Below are 14131 nucleotides of genomic sequence, written 5' to 3' on the forward strand. Positions count from 1 at the left end.
GCAGGAAAGATCTCGTTTTCTGTGCTGTGGCTTAGCAGGAAACTAAACCATTCACCAAGCCATGTACTCCCATCCTGAAATGGGGGAGTTAAATGCTAAGAGGCAGGGGGAGGCAGGAGGATGGGGGCACCAAAATAAAAACTAATAATGACTTTTATTTCCATCTCCAACCCACAGATGTTTGTTTCCTTCCTTTCCCTTTCATGCCTGATGGAAATAGTTTTTTTTTTCTTCTTGGATGGCTTTGAAGAGAAACATCAATGTGGATAATTGTAGATATGAAGGTGTTTGTTGCTTTTTTTGATTGAGTCATTCCCTGCATTTGTTATGAAGGCTGATGTCTCTCATCTGTGCTGCTTGGGCCAGACGTGAGCCTTCCTCCATGTTTACCATAAAGACAGGAAGATGCAGCTTTGCCTTACAACCCCTCCCCACAACATCCTGGGGATCATCTAGAAACTTCCCCACCAGGGATGTCTGTCCTGATTCTGTGTGGAGCTCAGTGACCTGTGGAAGGCTGGCCAAGTACGAAGCATTCAATCCACTTACTTTTCATCTTGAGTCATAAGAAATCATAAAGATGTCCAAACCCAGGGCGCACTGCTGCGATTGACAATGGAGAACAAAGCCAAAATACATCAGGTCCTTTTATTTCAGGAAAGCAGAGATAGCACAGTGACACGTTGACCGTTAATCTGCCATTAATTTAAGATTCCCAGTGCGATTACATACATCATATTGTGGAGGCATCACATTATTCCTGTTTCTGCTCCCTCTTTACAATTATCGGACACATTTTATGAGTCTCCCAGCTATTGTTCTAAAATGGATAAAAATAATAACCTGACAATTTAACCAAGGGGTGTTTCCAGTAAAGAGGTCTTGGGGGTTACTGGGTATCAAGGATGGGGGGTGGGGGTGGTGATGCTGGCTCCCCAAACACAGGAAGGCGGCACTGTAAGTCGGGGTCAGATGTGTCAAGGCTGGACACTTGTGCTCCATCTTCGGTCCTCACCTTCAACTCTGCCTATTAATAACACAGGCGCAGTGTTTCTGTGGTGGGTGGGAGATGCATACAAAAGCAAGGGCATACAAGTTCAAAGTAACATGAGATAGCGCTCTATATAGCTCTATAAATGTTACAGTTAATTTTGTTTGAAGTATAATCCCTCAGATTAACAAATAACAGGGATATTTTGGGGATCTTTGGTTTAATATTGGAGTTTCAGACTTGAGAAAAAAAAGTTTTCATCTATAAAAAGGTTAATCTCAAACAGTGAATGTGGACGGGGTTGAGGTCATTGTGTTAACACCATATAGTCATTGTATGAGTGAATTGGAGGCGTGTGCTGCGGCGGTGGGAGCGCGCATAGGAAGGGAGGGCAATCTGGTCCGGACACTAATAAGACCCAATGGCTGTCGCAAGGTGGCCAGGAGCGCTGAAAAGCGACAGAAGGCGGCGGACAAGAGAGAGGAGGAGAAGGGGGGCGAAAAAAAAAGTTTCGGCCCAGATGTATCTGCATGTAGGAAGAGGATGAGAGCGCCACAGGAGCGTCCACAGGAGTTGCGCTGAGACGCGGAGCCGTGCGGCTTTTGGTGCGCGTCCGTGCGGAGCTGCGTAAAGAGAGGCGGTAAGTGAGCAGAAACTCACCAAAGAAACACCTGCGTAAAGAGAGGCGGTAAGTGAGCAGAAAAACTCACCAAAGAAACACCTGCGTCGCAAGAGGCACCTCTTCAGAACCCGGGAAGATGACTTTCTCTTTGAATAACTGATGCCAAACTTGTCAAACAGCAGACTTCAATCTATCAGATCCCTTCTGGACAGCTTTTTCTCTGTCATCAAAACAGTAAAGAAAAGAAAATCTGTTTTATAGTTTAGAGCTCATTTTTTTGGATCAAGCCTATAAGAACTTGAAACTGAAAGCTGTATGACTATAAAATATCAGCATATTTTTAATAAATCCATGATTTGGAATGGACCACGATTTGACCCTCATTCAGTTCTTCCACCTGGAACTGGGCTACCACTGAGAAGCACCGTGAGCCGCTGAGTCCTGGGAGCCCCAACTCTCCCCAATGAAGCCATTCTGGTGGGCCCGCCTTGCACAGCTGGGCCTGCTCGCTGTGTGGACCTGCATATGGCTGGTCCAGGGTTGCGGACCAGGCCCCGGGTATGGCATGCGCCCCAGGCACAGGAAGCTCACACCTATGCACCTCAAGCAGTTTTTCCCAAACTTCTCAGAAAACAACCTAGGGGCCAGCGGGAGAGCAGAGGGCAAGATCACACGCAACTCTGAGCGCTTCAATGAACTTGTGTGCAACTACAACCCAGACATTGTCTTCAAAGATGAGGAGAACACCAACGCAGACCGCTTCATGACTAAGGTGAGACTTGTGAAGTTGAATATATCACCCAGAGGGATTAAACAGTGCAGACTGGTTGAGGGATGCTCTGTCTGCTCTTTCCTCTCTATACAATCTCCCTGTTTGATCCACCAAAATCCCTTTTCAGGAAGGTGCTGACTGCAGTTTACTACTTTTGGTCTTCCACTCCATCATGGCGCCTTTAAATCAAATCATATAATCTAATTTATTTTTACTGAACTCTACACTACCTAATATATAGACAAATGTTAAACAGACTGTGTTTTAGTTTTAACCCATATATCTCTTCCCTCTTTTGTGAGATAAGAATATCAGGATGTAATTCAACACTACCTCTTAAGAGGCCGAGTTCCCCCTACAGGAACACCTCCTTTTAATCTTTAACTTCAGTCTTCGTCGGTGGAAATAAAATTCTTCATATGAAAGACTCTCTGTGTGACGACATGTGAAAATATATTCTTGTGTTTAGTTTTGTTTGCTGGGAATAATTCACCAAATTCATAATGCCCTCAAAGGATAATCTAGGACCCATTAAGACTGAGATATGGCTGTGATTGTTGGATATAAATCTGTGTTCCTTGCCCTCCCAGAGTGATTGTATGTGGTGGAAATCTGCGGTCAAACGTGTGTGCCCTCCTGATACCCAGTTTCAGCATGTGTATGTGTGCATGTGCCCCCTTTTTTTGCCCAGATGTGAAAGACGCTCTTTGTGCGTCATTTGGACACTCAGAAGGGTCGCCTATACAAAATTCCCGCCTGCTGAAGTAATGGCACCGTCGGAAAAGCAACTATTGTAGTTGTGACAATGAAGCGCCTCTCTTCAATGACATTGCGAGAGAAATGTACCCAGTTTGTTTTCTGTCCCTCACTCTTTCTCACTCTTGCTGTCACATTCCCAAGTCCGTGCCCATACATTCTTCCCCTCTGCCCTCTTCTTTCGTCTCAGCCCTCTTTTACCCTGCTTTCTTCTCACCCAAGCCCCTGCTCACACTCGCATCCCTTTCTGCCTCTTCCTCCCTCAACTGTATATTCTCTTACGGCAAGTTAGGTTTATACAGTTTATTAGGCCACAAGACCTGCTACATCGCAAACGCGTTATGCATTTGAGAGATGATAATGAGCTTTCCACCTCAGATGCTGACGTCCTTTTTGTTTTTCCCCTTTCCAGCTTGCTATTTTGCCACAATGCTGACACAGTCTGTAACATTATGGCCCATGGGGGTGTTAAGAGTCACTGTTCGCATATTTGATCAAATGTCTCAGGGATGAAAGCGACTAACTCAAGCCTGGAACAATCTGGAAAGGAAGAATGGCCTTGATTATTCCGACACTCTGTTGAAAAGGCCAAAGAATGTGCCAAACTGGCTACAGTAGGTTTGTTCTTGCACTCTGATTGTTTGAACAAGGTTGAGATGGCCTTTAGCAGAGCAGAGGAGCAACTGTGTGGCGATGCCAGCTGCCAAACAATCATAACCTGGGAGGCAGTGACGTTCTTGAAGAGCTGGGACTGTTTTCTGCTTTAGTTGCTCTAAAATCAGTCTGAGCGCTGAGGTTTTCACTCGCATACTGTTCTTGCCTGTTGCGCTCTCAAGCAGAATTGTTACTGTTAATAAACAATTACAAGTGTCTGCCAGTTCTTCCAGCTTCGCTCAGACATTGCATATAGTATTTCCTTTGGATAGAGTGACTAAAAATAAATATATTGTTCTTAAATAAACAGAAAAGCATTCAAAAGAATGTTCAAACACACAAAAGAAAATATTCACGTAAATAAACCCTTCCCTAGCAACCGACCTTTCCTCATATCATGCTGAATTAGTCACTTCAAGAAAATAGATTCAAATGCTAACGTAAACATATTCATAGATTTTACCACACAAAAGGCTCTGTTAGTCACTCTCATTTTTACTGAAAAAATACAAATGATGATGACACAAATTCTATGATTTAAGAGTTCAAACAAAATGTATTGAACAACATTTTTTAAGGTGTCAAAAGATCTGATAGATGCACTGATTTGAAACAGTGTGTGCTGATATATTTGTGATAATCATATTCTTCCTAAGCACGGTGTTTACTATGCTCCAAGTAAAACTAGCCCTGTGTCTCCTTCTGCTCCAGCGATGTAAGGACTGTCTGAACAGGTTGGCCATCGCAGTGATGAACCAGTGGCCAGGAATACACCTGCGTGTGACAGAAGCCTGGGATGAAGATGGCCACCACCCTCAAGGCTCCCTGCACTATGAAGGCCGGGCTGTGGACATAACCACCGATGACCGGGACACAGAGAAGTACGGCCTTCTAGCCCAGCTTGCTGTGGAGGCGGGCTTTGACTGGGTCCACTACGAGTCCAAGTATCACATTCACTGCTCAGTCAAAGCTGGTAAGAATCATGAGGGTTTTTTTTTTCTTAATGCAGAATTATGCTGGTAAATTTGTTAAGGAACATCATTTCAGTTTGTGTAGTGCAGAACACAGTCTGTTTTTTATAAATGCTGGCTATTTTTCCTCCTGAAGATCACTCTGTTGCGGTGGAGAGAGGGGGCTGTTTCCCAGGCTGGGCCCGGGTAACTGTTGCAGGAGGGAGGCAGAAGAGTCTTGCATCACTGGCTCCTGGTGAAAGAGTCATGGCTCTGTCTGCGACAGGGCAGGTCGTGTACAGCCAAGTCCTCTTGTTTCTGCACCGGGACCGAGAAACCTCGTCCACCTTTCTGTCTCTGGAGACAAAAGATGGGTACACGCTGACCCTTACGCCACACCACTTGGTCTTTTTAGCCCCCGACTGCAGACACGACAGCCGTGAGTACCAGCCTCGGTTTTCTAGCAGAGCCAAACCAGGAGAGTGCGTCCTGCTGAGTACAGCAGCAGGTCAAGTGTGGCCATCTCAAATCATCTCAGTTTCGGTTAAAGAAAGCATGGGAGTGTACGCGCCCTTGACAGAAGCTGGAACTTTGTTTGTTGACGGGGTGCTGGCGTCCAGTTATGCGCTGGTGGAGGACCACAGACTCGCACACTGGGCTTTTGGACCTCTGCGACTATTCTATTCACTGAAACAGCTGCTCTGGGGGGAGACCGCCGACTTTCAAGAAGCTCTCACTGAGACACATTTGAGCATTTTGACACCAAAGGACAAAGCAAATATAAATGTACACAACGATACTTTAAATGAACAAGACAATCTTGGGGAACCTTGCGCTTCCGGGGTTCGTGAAAAGCACTCCTTGCAGAGACAGAAATCGGACGTTCACTGGTATGCCAGACTTTTATACAGATTTGCTTGTGTCTTTTTAGACTCCAACTCATTCCATGCTTGAAAAGCTGAAACTACAAACATATATTGTACTGGACTATATGCCACACTGGATATTTCAAACATATATACTAAACCCTTCTTTTTTTTTCCAGTAAGTTAAAAAACCAAAACAACGATACTGAAATGGCTTGTTTGTATTTTACACTATTGTTTGTATTCTGAATCACCATGATAAACATGCTAACACTGTCAAAAATTAAACAGGTTGATACCCAAATTACTGTATCATAATCTATTTGTACATCTTGTCGTTTCTTTTAATTATTTCATTTAAAAATGTAAAAATATACACGTTATTCAAATGTTATAGGAATGAATTCCCTGGAAAACAGAATCTCTATTTTTGTACTTTCTGAATCATAATATATAAATGTTGCATTTTATTATAATAATTCCCCTACTTGTATTGTATGCACTGAGTTGGTGTCATATTATAAAACAAATAAAAATAAAATTTAGGAAAACAAACACTTGTGTGATTTTTAAATCCTGGGGGCAGGTTATGACTTTTAAGATTATTTACCTTTTACTTGTAAAGCAAATATTCATTGCTTTGTGTGAAAAACAGACATGCCATATGGAAAAGATTGTTTCCCAGGGTCACAATTGAGCTTCATGTATGTCAAAGTTTGCAGCAGTTTCCATGTGGAACTTAAATGTAGGCTGTCGGGTTAATGAGAAGCCCAGGCGTACTTAATATTCTGCACACCGTGCCACCACTTGGACTTTATTACAGACCTGCTCACCTCAACTGTTGCTTCGAGGTTTCGAGGAATATAATAAAAGACACTTCATTGTTCATGCTGCATTGCTCAGAGGTACTGTGTCTATTTATTGTACTGTGCCCTGTTTACACTTCTCTTCTTTCTTTTTATATAAAAGCTTTCAGTACACCGACAGACACAGTCCACTAATGTGTAGTGCAAAGACTTCCCCTGAATTTATTCTACTCACTACTAGGAAACATTCCCTTACAACATGTTTATATTAAAAAACAACTCTCAGAGAGTTAAAGGCTGGAGTCGGGAGAGGTAACATGAGATTTTGCACCCTCTTGTGGAAGAATTAATAACATCCATGTAAACGTTATCGGGAGTTATCTGCTAAACTTCCTCAAACATATTTACAGATCTGATCAATAAACAGAAATTTAACAAACATTGAGCTCATTTATACCATTAGTTGTGGAACTACATGTGGGTGTCTATTGGTGATCATTTAAAAATAATGACACAGATTTTTGTAGCTACTTTTAAAGTAATGTCTTAGACCTCTTACTATAATGGAAATATTTGCATTCAAAAGTATAATGCTAGAATAATGAATTGTGTGTAAGAGAATAAACCGCACACAAAATAATTTCTGCTATGCTTTTTTTCATTAATTAATGTTGCTATGGAAATTATAACCGTTATCAATAAAAAAAAATAAAAAAAATGTTTGTTGTCTCCAAGCACACTGAATACTGAAACTACATTCTCCTCTTCTGATTTATATTCTGTTGTAAACATCTGTGAAGGTATTCCAGGGGATTATCCTTAAAACACAGGAGCCAGATGGGAGAGCACTGGCTTCCCCGACTAGCCAATAGGAGCAGCCCGGTGTCCTAATACCACCCTCTATTTACATTCATCCACCAATCAGTTACTGTTTTCCAACCAGTCTCAGCCCCCCAAAATCTAATCCAATTTTGCTAAAGCTGAATGGGGAGTTAACTAATCCTGTCAGTGGGACCAGTAATAACCTATTTTCAAAATGAAAACATGCTCACCCCACATCCAGGCAGAGTGCAACTCAAACATTCACTGCATGAAATATTAACATTTGTTACCGGAACCATTAAATATGTCAAACAAAAATGGCATATCTTTAAATCGCAATATTTGGAATATCTTTCAGTAGGGCAGAAGTATGTGTTGGAGGGGGCTTGAATATGTGATAAATCTGCTACTGACCATACCTACTTCCACCTGTTCAGTTATTACCTCCTCCAGGGAGGATATGTGTTTGGTTTAACTTGTTTGTCTGTTTGTTTGGATGATCACTTCAAGAGTTATTGACAGATTTGCATAAACATTTTACTATAAGTGACTCAACTTAGAAGTGATTATGATTTTTTAAATTAGGTTCTCGTCTCTTTCCTATGCAAACCACTCTCAGCAATTATTAATAGAGTAACTGGTTTTCTAATAGCTTTCAAGTCAAAATGTTGGGTGTACATTAGAGATGACTATTTCATACACTGATAAATACTTAGTTTTATCACAATCAAAATACGGATGGACAATCTGGAGCTAGTTCTAAGTGTTTATTGTATTAAGTGCATTCACATGCAACATTTCTCTCCCAAGTGGTTTCACAGGAGCCCTGAGGGTTTTAGAATCCTAAGTGTATATGCACGAGAACAAAAATCTCCCACTGCAGGGTCAACTACAGATCACCCTCCTGCAGCAGGGGACTGCTCACTGCCCAAAGGAGAAAACAATGTGCTGCATTGTGTGCTCATTAATACACAATTACATTGAAACATTCATAGACTCATTTTGTACATTTGCTTCACATTTTAAACATTTAGCAGTGACTGTTGTCTCGGCTACAGTTACCGGCAAATTGAGTGTTCTTCTCTAAGGTAGGCCAGGAGCTGCTGTGGATTAAACCAGTGACCTTCTCACAATGGGACAGACTGTTACCCAACCTCATTTTCTGTAAGTTCACAGGATCATCCCAATGACATTAGAGCTTTATCGTATGTACCGCCCCAGGCTCTTGGAGTTTCAGGGTGGGTTTGAGAATGGATGGGACAAGAAGGTCAATGCTAGGACCGAGGGTCAGCCACAAACTCAAGAATCGTGCGCATACAAAATCTGACCGTTTTGATTCACGGTCAACAGAAGCAAAAAAAAAAAAAAAAAAGTTTTTTTAGCAGACCTTGACTCATTCCACACTTTATGGAAAAACAGGTAGATAAAAGCATCACAACTGTGGTTCTAGTCAGTATATGTTCTGCTGAGGTGTCAACTTTACCTGGATTTTAACATTCAAAACTATCTTTTTTTTAACATCTCCTTCCAAGGCTTACCTCTAATTTTCTCACAGTGATAAACAACTTGAGCCCTCCCCTAATACTATCTGTGACTTCATTGCTTGTTAACTTTATATACAAATTAAATTTAAATTTACATTACGTGATCAGTAAACTCAATTTTCTACTTTTTCTAATGAAATATCTCTCTCTCAGAGTCATCAGAGAAGAGTTGCGAGTGTCTGCTGGATGGATGAGGTTTATTTGAGGGTTCTTGTATTTCAACGTCAGCATTTATCATGCATTCGCCATGTCGCCTGGATTATCATAATCATTGGTTGCACTCGGGGACAATATTGGTTGGCTGGTAAAAATTGAATCCGATATTTGTTTTGACATATTGACGGATACAGATTTTTTAAGCTGTAGTTCTTAAAAAAAGAACAAAGAGGCAGAAGATAAATTCCCCATCCCAATACACTCAGGCGCTGTTTATCCTCCTGATTGTGCTTTTGACTTCTGCTCTTCAGTCGGAATCACTGGAAAAACTCACCTGTCCGCATATTAGGATCTCTCTGACAGAAAAGGAAAAGGAAACATTACGAAATGCGTGTTTAAGCAGTTTGCTCACAGGAAGGTTGATTTTTTTTTTTAAGTGTTATGGCTCAATAATTGTTTTGTAATGCACGAAAAACAGAAGCAGTTGTTATAGCCCTGCATTTTAAAGATAATGGTCATATTTGTAGTCTCTGGTGCTGGTTGGATCAGGACGGAATGGCGTCACTGACTGTTCTTTGTTTTTCTTTTAACATGTGGAGTTCACCATTATATGAATAAACATTGACGAGACTGCAATTCAGCACAACATAAATCGTGCGAATCGAAACCTAATCTTGTTATATCCCGTATCTTGTGACATGAACTGTTAATGACCTCGTATGTTGAAAACGTAAAAAAATATATAGATTATTGTATAGGATATGAATAAAACAGAATGACTACTTTTATTTTTCGTGTGCCAACATTTTGTCAATGGTGTGAATCTCAAAGCGAAACTATGTTTGTAAATGAGCCATGATAAAGTGCAACAGCACGTACAGTTTTTGGTTCACTTGGACTAAAATAAGAATTATATTAAAAATAAAATCAGATGCTTGTTTATCCACCACTCATCAGCATTAATGGTGCCGATCTAGTGTTACAATCATATCAATCTAATGCAAAAATGGCTCCCTTAGATCCGAGAATCTAATGACCTAATATCTAATATCCACCATATTCCATCGCTCGCATCGGTTTTTCAGAATAAAAACCGACCATTGCGTGCTATATTAGCTTTTCCAACCAATAAAACAACGAATTTGCTTATTCGTGATACTAAAATACAAACCCGGCTCTTTGGTTTGCATGAATTAAAGCCTTGACGTAGCTGTGTGAGCCGGCGGAGCTAGCGGCGGCTAGCGGAGCGAGGACGCAGTTTAAAGGCTGATTTATAGTACCGCGTTACACCAACGCAGATCCTATAACGTACGGGTGCGCGTCGCTGCGTACCTCTGCGTCACTTTAACGCAGAACCATAATTCCGGCTCCAAGTGGAGACGATGCTGGCGACCCAAACACGGCTTGCCAAGTTGAGCCGCGCATCTACGTCGAGCGAAAAAGTACACAGTGGCGCTGAGAAACACGAGAAAACCCGCACTTTTTTGGCGTGGCCGGCAAAGTTTTGGGGGGCCGTAAAACTCCGGGATTCACCGTTTTTTTCTGGTGAAAGTTGCAGCGGACGGACGACCTCGGCTCCGCCAGCGGGGATTCCTGCACAGGGACGCGGCTAGCTGCAGCTAGCTGCCCGGGCTGCAGAAGGATGAAGCGACCGTCCGCAGTTTCGGACATTGCATGGCTCTTTTTTGGGATTTGCTGATGCATATGGGGAATATATTGTTTATGTGAGGTAAGCTGTTTCACTTGTACTTATAAGCCCCTGTTTTTGTTGCTGGAGCTCTTGCAGCAGCACTAGAAGCAGCAGCAGCAGCAGCGCTGACCTTATGCTGCGTTCCATTTACCTCGGAAATCGGAACTAGGAACTGGGAATGGCAGCCATCTTGGAATGGTAACTAATAATAATAATCAGTACTGGAGTTGAGGGGGGATGAGAGGGGGTGGCATCCCCCCTGAAATAAAAACGGTCAAAATCATCCCCCCAGTAAAACTGCCATCTAACTTTCCATCCCTTATGTCATTTCATCAATTAATGTGGTTTTACTGCTATTTCAACATTTAGAGTCATCACCAGAAAAATAACTTATTTGACAATTTTCACCTGTTTCAACTAAATTTTCACTTGAAATGAGTAGGAACATCTGCCAGTGGGACAAGATTTATCTTCTTATTACAAGCAAAAAAATCTTGTTCCACTGGCAGATTTTTCTACTTATTTCAAGTGAAAATCTACTTGAAACAGGTGAAAATGGTTGTCTTTTCCAGTGATGAGTCTTGTTTTAAGTGTAATGAGATTCTTTTACTAAAATGAGACATTTTAACTAGAAATAAGACAAATATTCTTGTTAAGATTTTGAGTTTTTGCAGTGATCCATTTTACTTATCCTGTGAAGGACAGAGTCATATTGATAAGTTCAGAAAACTGTTTTTTATTTTTGTGTTTTGATGTATTTGATGTAAGCCCAGTGGATATTTAAAGCTTACAGAAGGCTGCATTTAACTGCTGCTATGTCATTCCTGCAGTATTTCTGCAGGTGTTTTGGTCACTGCTATTATTTGTAATATATTATATTATTTGTAAGCAGCACAAATGATCTGTCTCCATATGATAAAATCCACCATCCCCCCTGATTGTTTTTTACAACTCGAGTACTGATAATAATAATACATTTTATTTGAAGGCGCCTTTCTAAACACTCAAGGGGTGCCGTACAATGGTTAAAAACAGTGTAACACAATAATAAAAGCTAGGGGGTAAACAAATACTCAGATTAAGTTTTAAAAAAAAACCACAACAACGACACAGTGCAAGTGGGGTCAGAGGGAGAAGGCAGTTCTGAACAGGTGGGTTTTCAGTTTGGATTTGAAGTGAGGGAGTGAGGTGGTGTCGGGGGTGGTGAAGCTTCTCCCACTTTCCCAGTAGGAAATCCCACTTCGAGGGGCGTTCCAGTTGAAAATTCCGACTGGGAACTAGGAAATTCCGACTTCCGAGGACAAATGGAACGCGGCATTAGACCGGCTAGTGTAGCATGTAGCTGCTCGCCCGGACCAGATGGATAGGGGGGGGGTCTAATTGCTGGAGAGCTAAGCCATGTCACCTGGTGGGTTGCCCACTTTGAGTTGTTATACATCGATTGTTTCTTCTTCGTTGTGATCCACGTTTGAAACCAAACGACAGTTTGCATTTCCCCCCCTCTTTCATTTAGAGAGGCTTTGCTGCGACGTCGCTATATGTTGTTGTAGTTGTTTCTGTGCATCAACCAAGTGATACGGACACGTCTATTAGCTGGACGGAGCTAAACAGTTTAAAGTAAATGTTTTTACATTGAGCAATTGTGCTTTAAAGCTGCATTTTAAGCAATCTTTAAAAATCGCAATAGTTTAATTTGCTGGGACACTGCAACATATGTTTATGATGATTGTTTGATCAACATCACAGACTAAGGAACATGTCCACAGAACTGCAACAGTAAAGCCTGATTTATGGTCCCGCGTTTAATCGACGCAGAGCTTACGGCGTAAGCTACGCGGCGACGCGCACCGTACGCCGTAGGCTCTGCGTTGGTGTAACGCGGACCATAAATCAGCCTTGGAGGTTGAGACTTGGCCATCATGCCATTACTTTTGCTCCGCTCTTGGGACAACTGTATTTCTTTCTTTCTTTCCTTCTTTTTTTAAGAGAGTAAGCAATATCTTCATGTTTTGTGGTTCAAAGCGTCTTATGTATGGGTTACTCGGACCTGGCTTCAGTATGTCGTTGGGAAACAGTGCGTATGAATTGTTACTGGGTATTCCAGAGATGCGATGTTAACACTTGTACAAACGATTTTGTTCATTGGGGATCAATAGCAAAGCCTTTGTTTGACAATTTGCTCATATTGGAAGTTAGTTTAACTTCACCCTACTGTTGATTTGTTTTGTTTTGTTTTGTTTTTGGCAATTCTTAGTCGTGGGAGGTTTGATTAGGTGGGCAAACTAAAAGCACGCTGGTTAATTGTGGGATTTCTTACTGTTGCATGTGATGCAAATGTGTGCTTTTGTCTACTTTGGCTTCCTAAGGCAAGTTGTGCACCTTCCTCCAGGCTTTAATAGTTCAGCATTACCAATGGTTTATTTATTTCACGAGTGTTATTATTATTATTATTATTATATTATATATATTATATTTTATATATATATATATATATATATATATATATATATATATATATATATATATATATATATAATTATTATTATTATTATTATTATTATTATTATTAAAAAACCCTAATATTTTTTCCACATCATCACTTTCCCTCTTTTTCTTATTTCCTGCATCAAATAAGAATATACTTTTCTCGGTTTTTCTTGATATTTTGTAGTTGGATGTTTTCATTTTAATTGAAAATCGGACCATCTTTCTGTTGTTTCCCCATCCCAATACACTCAGGCGCTGTTTATCCTCCTGATTATGCTTTTGACTTCTGCTCTTTAGTCTGAATCACTGGGAAAGCTCACCTGTCCGCATATTAGGATCTCTCTGACAGAAAAGGAAAAGGAAACATTACGAAATGCGTGTTTAAGCAGTTTGCTCACAGGAAGGTTGTTTTTTTTTAAGTGTTATGGCTCAATAATTGTTTTGTAATGCACGAAAAACAGAAGCAGTTGTTATAGCCCTGCATTTTAAAGATAATGGTCATATTTGTAGTCTCTGGTGCTGGTTGGATCAGGACGGAATGGCGTCACTGACTGTTCTTTGTTTTTCTTTTAACATGTGGAGTTCACCATTATATGAATAAACATTGACGAGACTGCAATTCAGCATAACATATGTCGTGCGAATCGAAACCTAATCTTGTTATATCCCGTATCTTGTGACATGAACTGTTAATGACCTCGTATGTTGAAAACGTAAAAAAAATATAGTTTATTGTATAGGATATGGATAAAACAGAATGACTACTTTATTTTTCGTGTTCGTTTTGTCAATGGTGTGAATCTCAAAGCGGAACTATGTTTCGGGGAACAAGGTTCTGCACGAAATAAGCCCCGCTGCAACAGGAAACAATACATACGGAAGTTGTATTTTCTTTGTGTATCCCGATATGTAGTTGTTTTATTTAGCAAAACACCATTTTAGTTGTAACATTCCGCGCTCCTTGGCCACGGAGGGTTCGTCGATTTGGATTATGCATTGCTTGGTAAATAGGTTG

The 14131-nt window shown here is 41.0% G+C and overlaps 2 protein-coding genes across 6 annotated transcripts in view; both read left to right on the forward strand.

Annotated features, from left to right (window-relative positions):
* The first annotated feature begins 1446 nt into the window (after positions 1-1446).
* On the forward strand, positions 1447-6396 carry dhh (desert hedgehog signaling molecule). The gene is made up of 4 exons (XM_061734964.1): positions 1447-1631; positions 2002-2385; positions 4507-4768; positions 4903-6396. Exons 2-4 carry the CDS (start codon positions 2077-2079, stop codon positions 5697-5699), a joined length of 1368 nt encoding a protein of 455 aa, XP_061590948.1. The 5' UTR covers positions 1447-1631; positions 2002-2076; the 3' UTR covers positions 5700-6396.
* Positions 6397-10318: 3922 nt separating this feature from the next.
* kmt2d (lysine (K)-specific methyltransferase 2D) overlaps positions 10319-14131 on the forward strand; it is a 39808-nt gene continuing 35995 nt past the window's right edge. For 3 of the 5 annotated variants that reach the window (XM_061736143.1, XM_061736147.1, XM_061736146.1), the window contains exon 1: positions 10319-10668. The gene's annotated coding sequence lies outside the window, so the exon portion shown is untranslated. Of the gene's footprint in view, positions 10669-12551; positions 12619-14041; positions 14120-14131 lie in introns of those variants that run through there. The other 2 variants (XM_061736144.1, XM_061736145.1) reach the window with 2 other exon arrangements.

The sequence above is a fragment of the Cololabis saira genome, chromosome 12 (assembly GCF_033807715.1).
Source record: "Cololabis saira isolate AMF1-May2022 chromosome 12, fColSai1.1, whole genome shotgun sequence".
In the NCBI taxonomy this organism is placed as follows: Eukaryota; Metazoa; Chordata; class Actinopteri; order Beloniformes; family Belonidae; genus Cololabis; species Cololabis saira.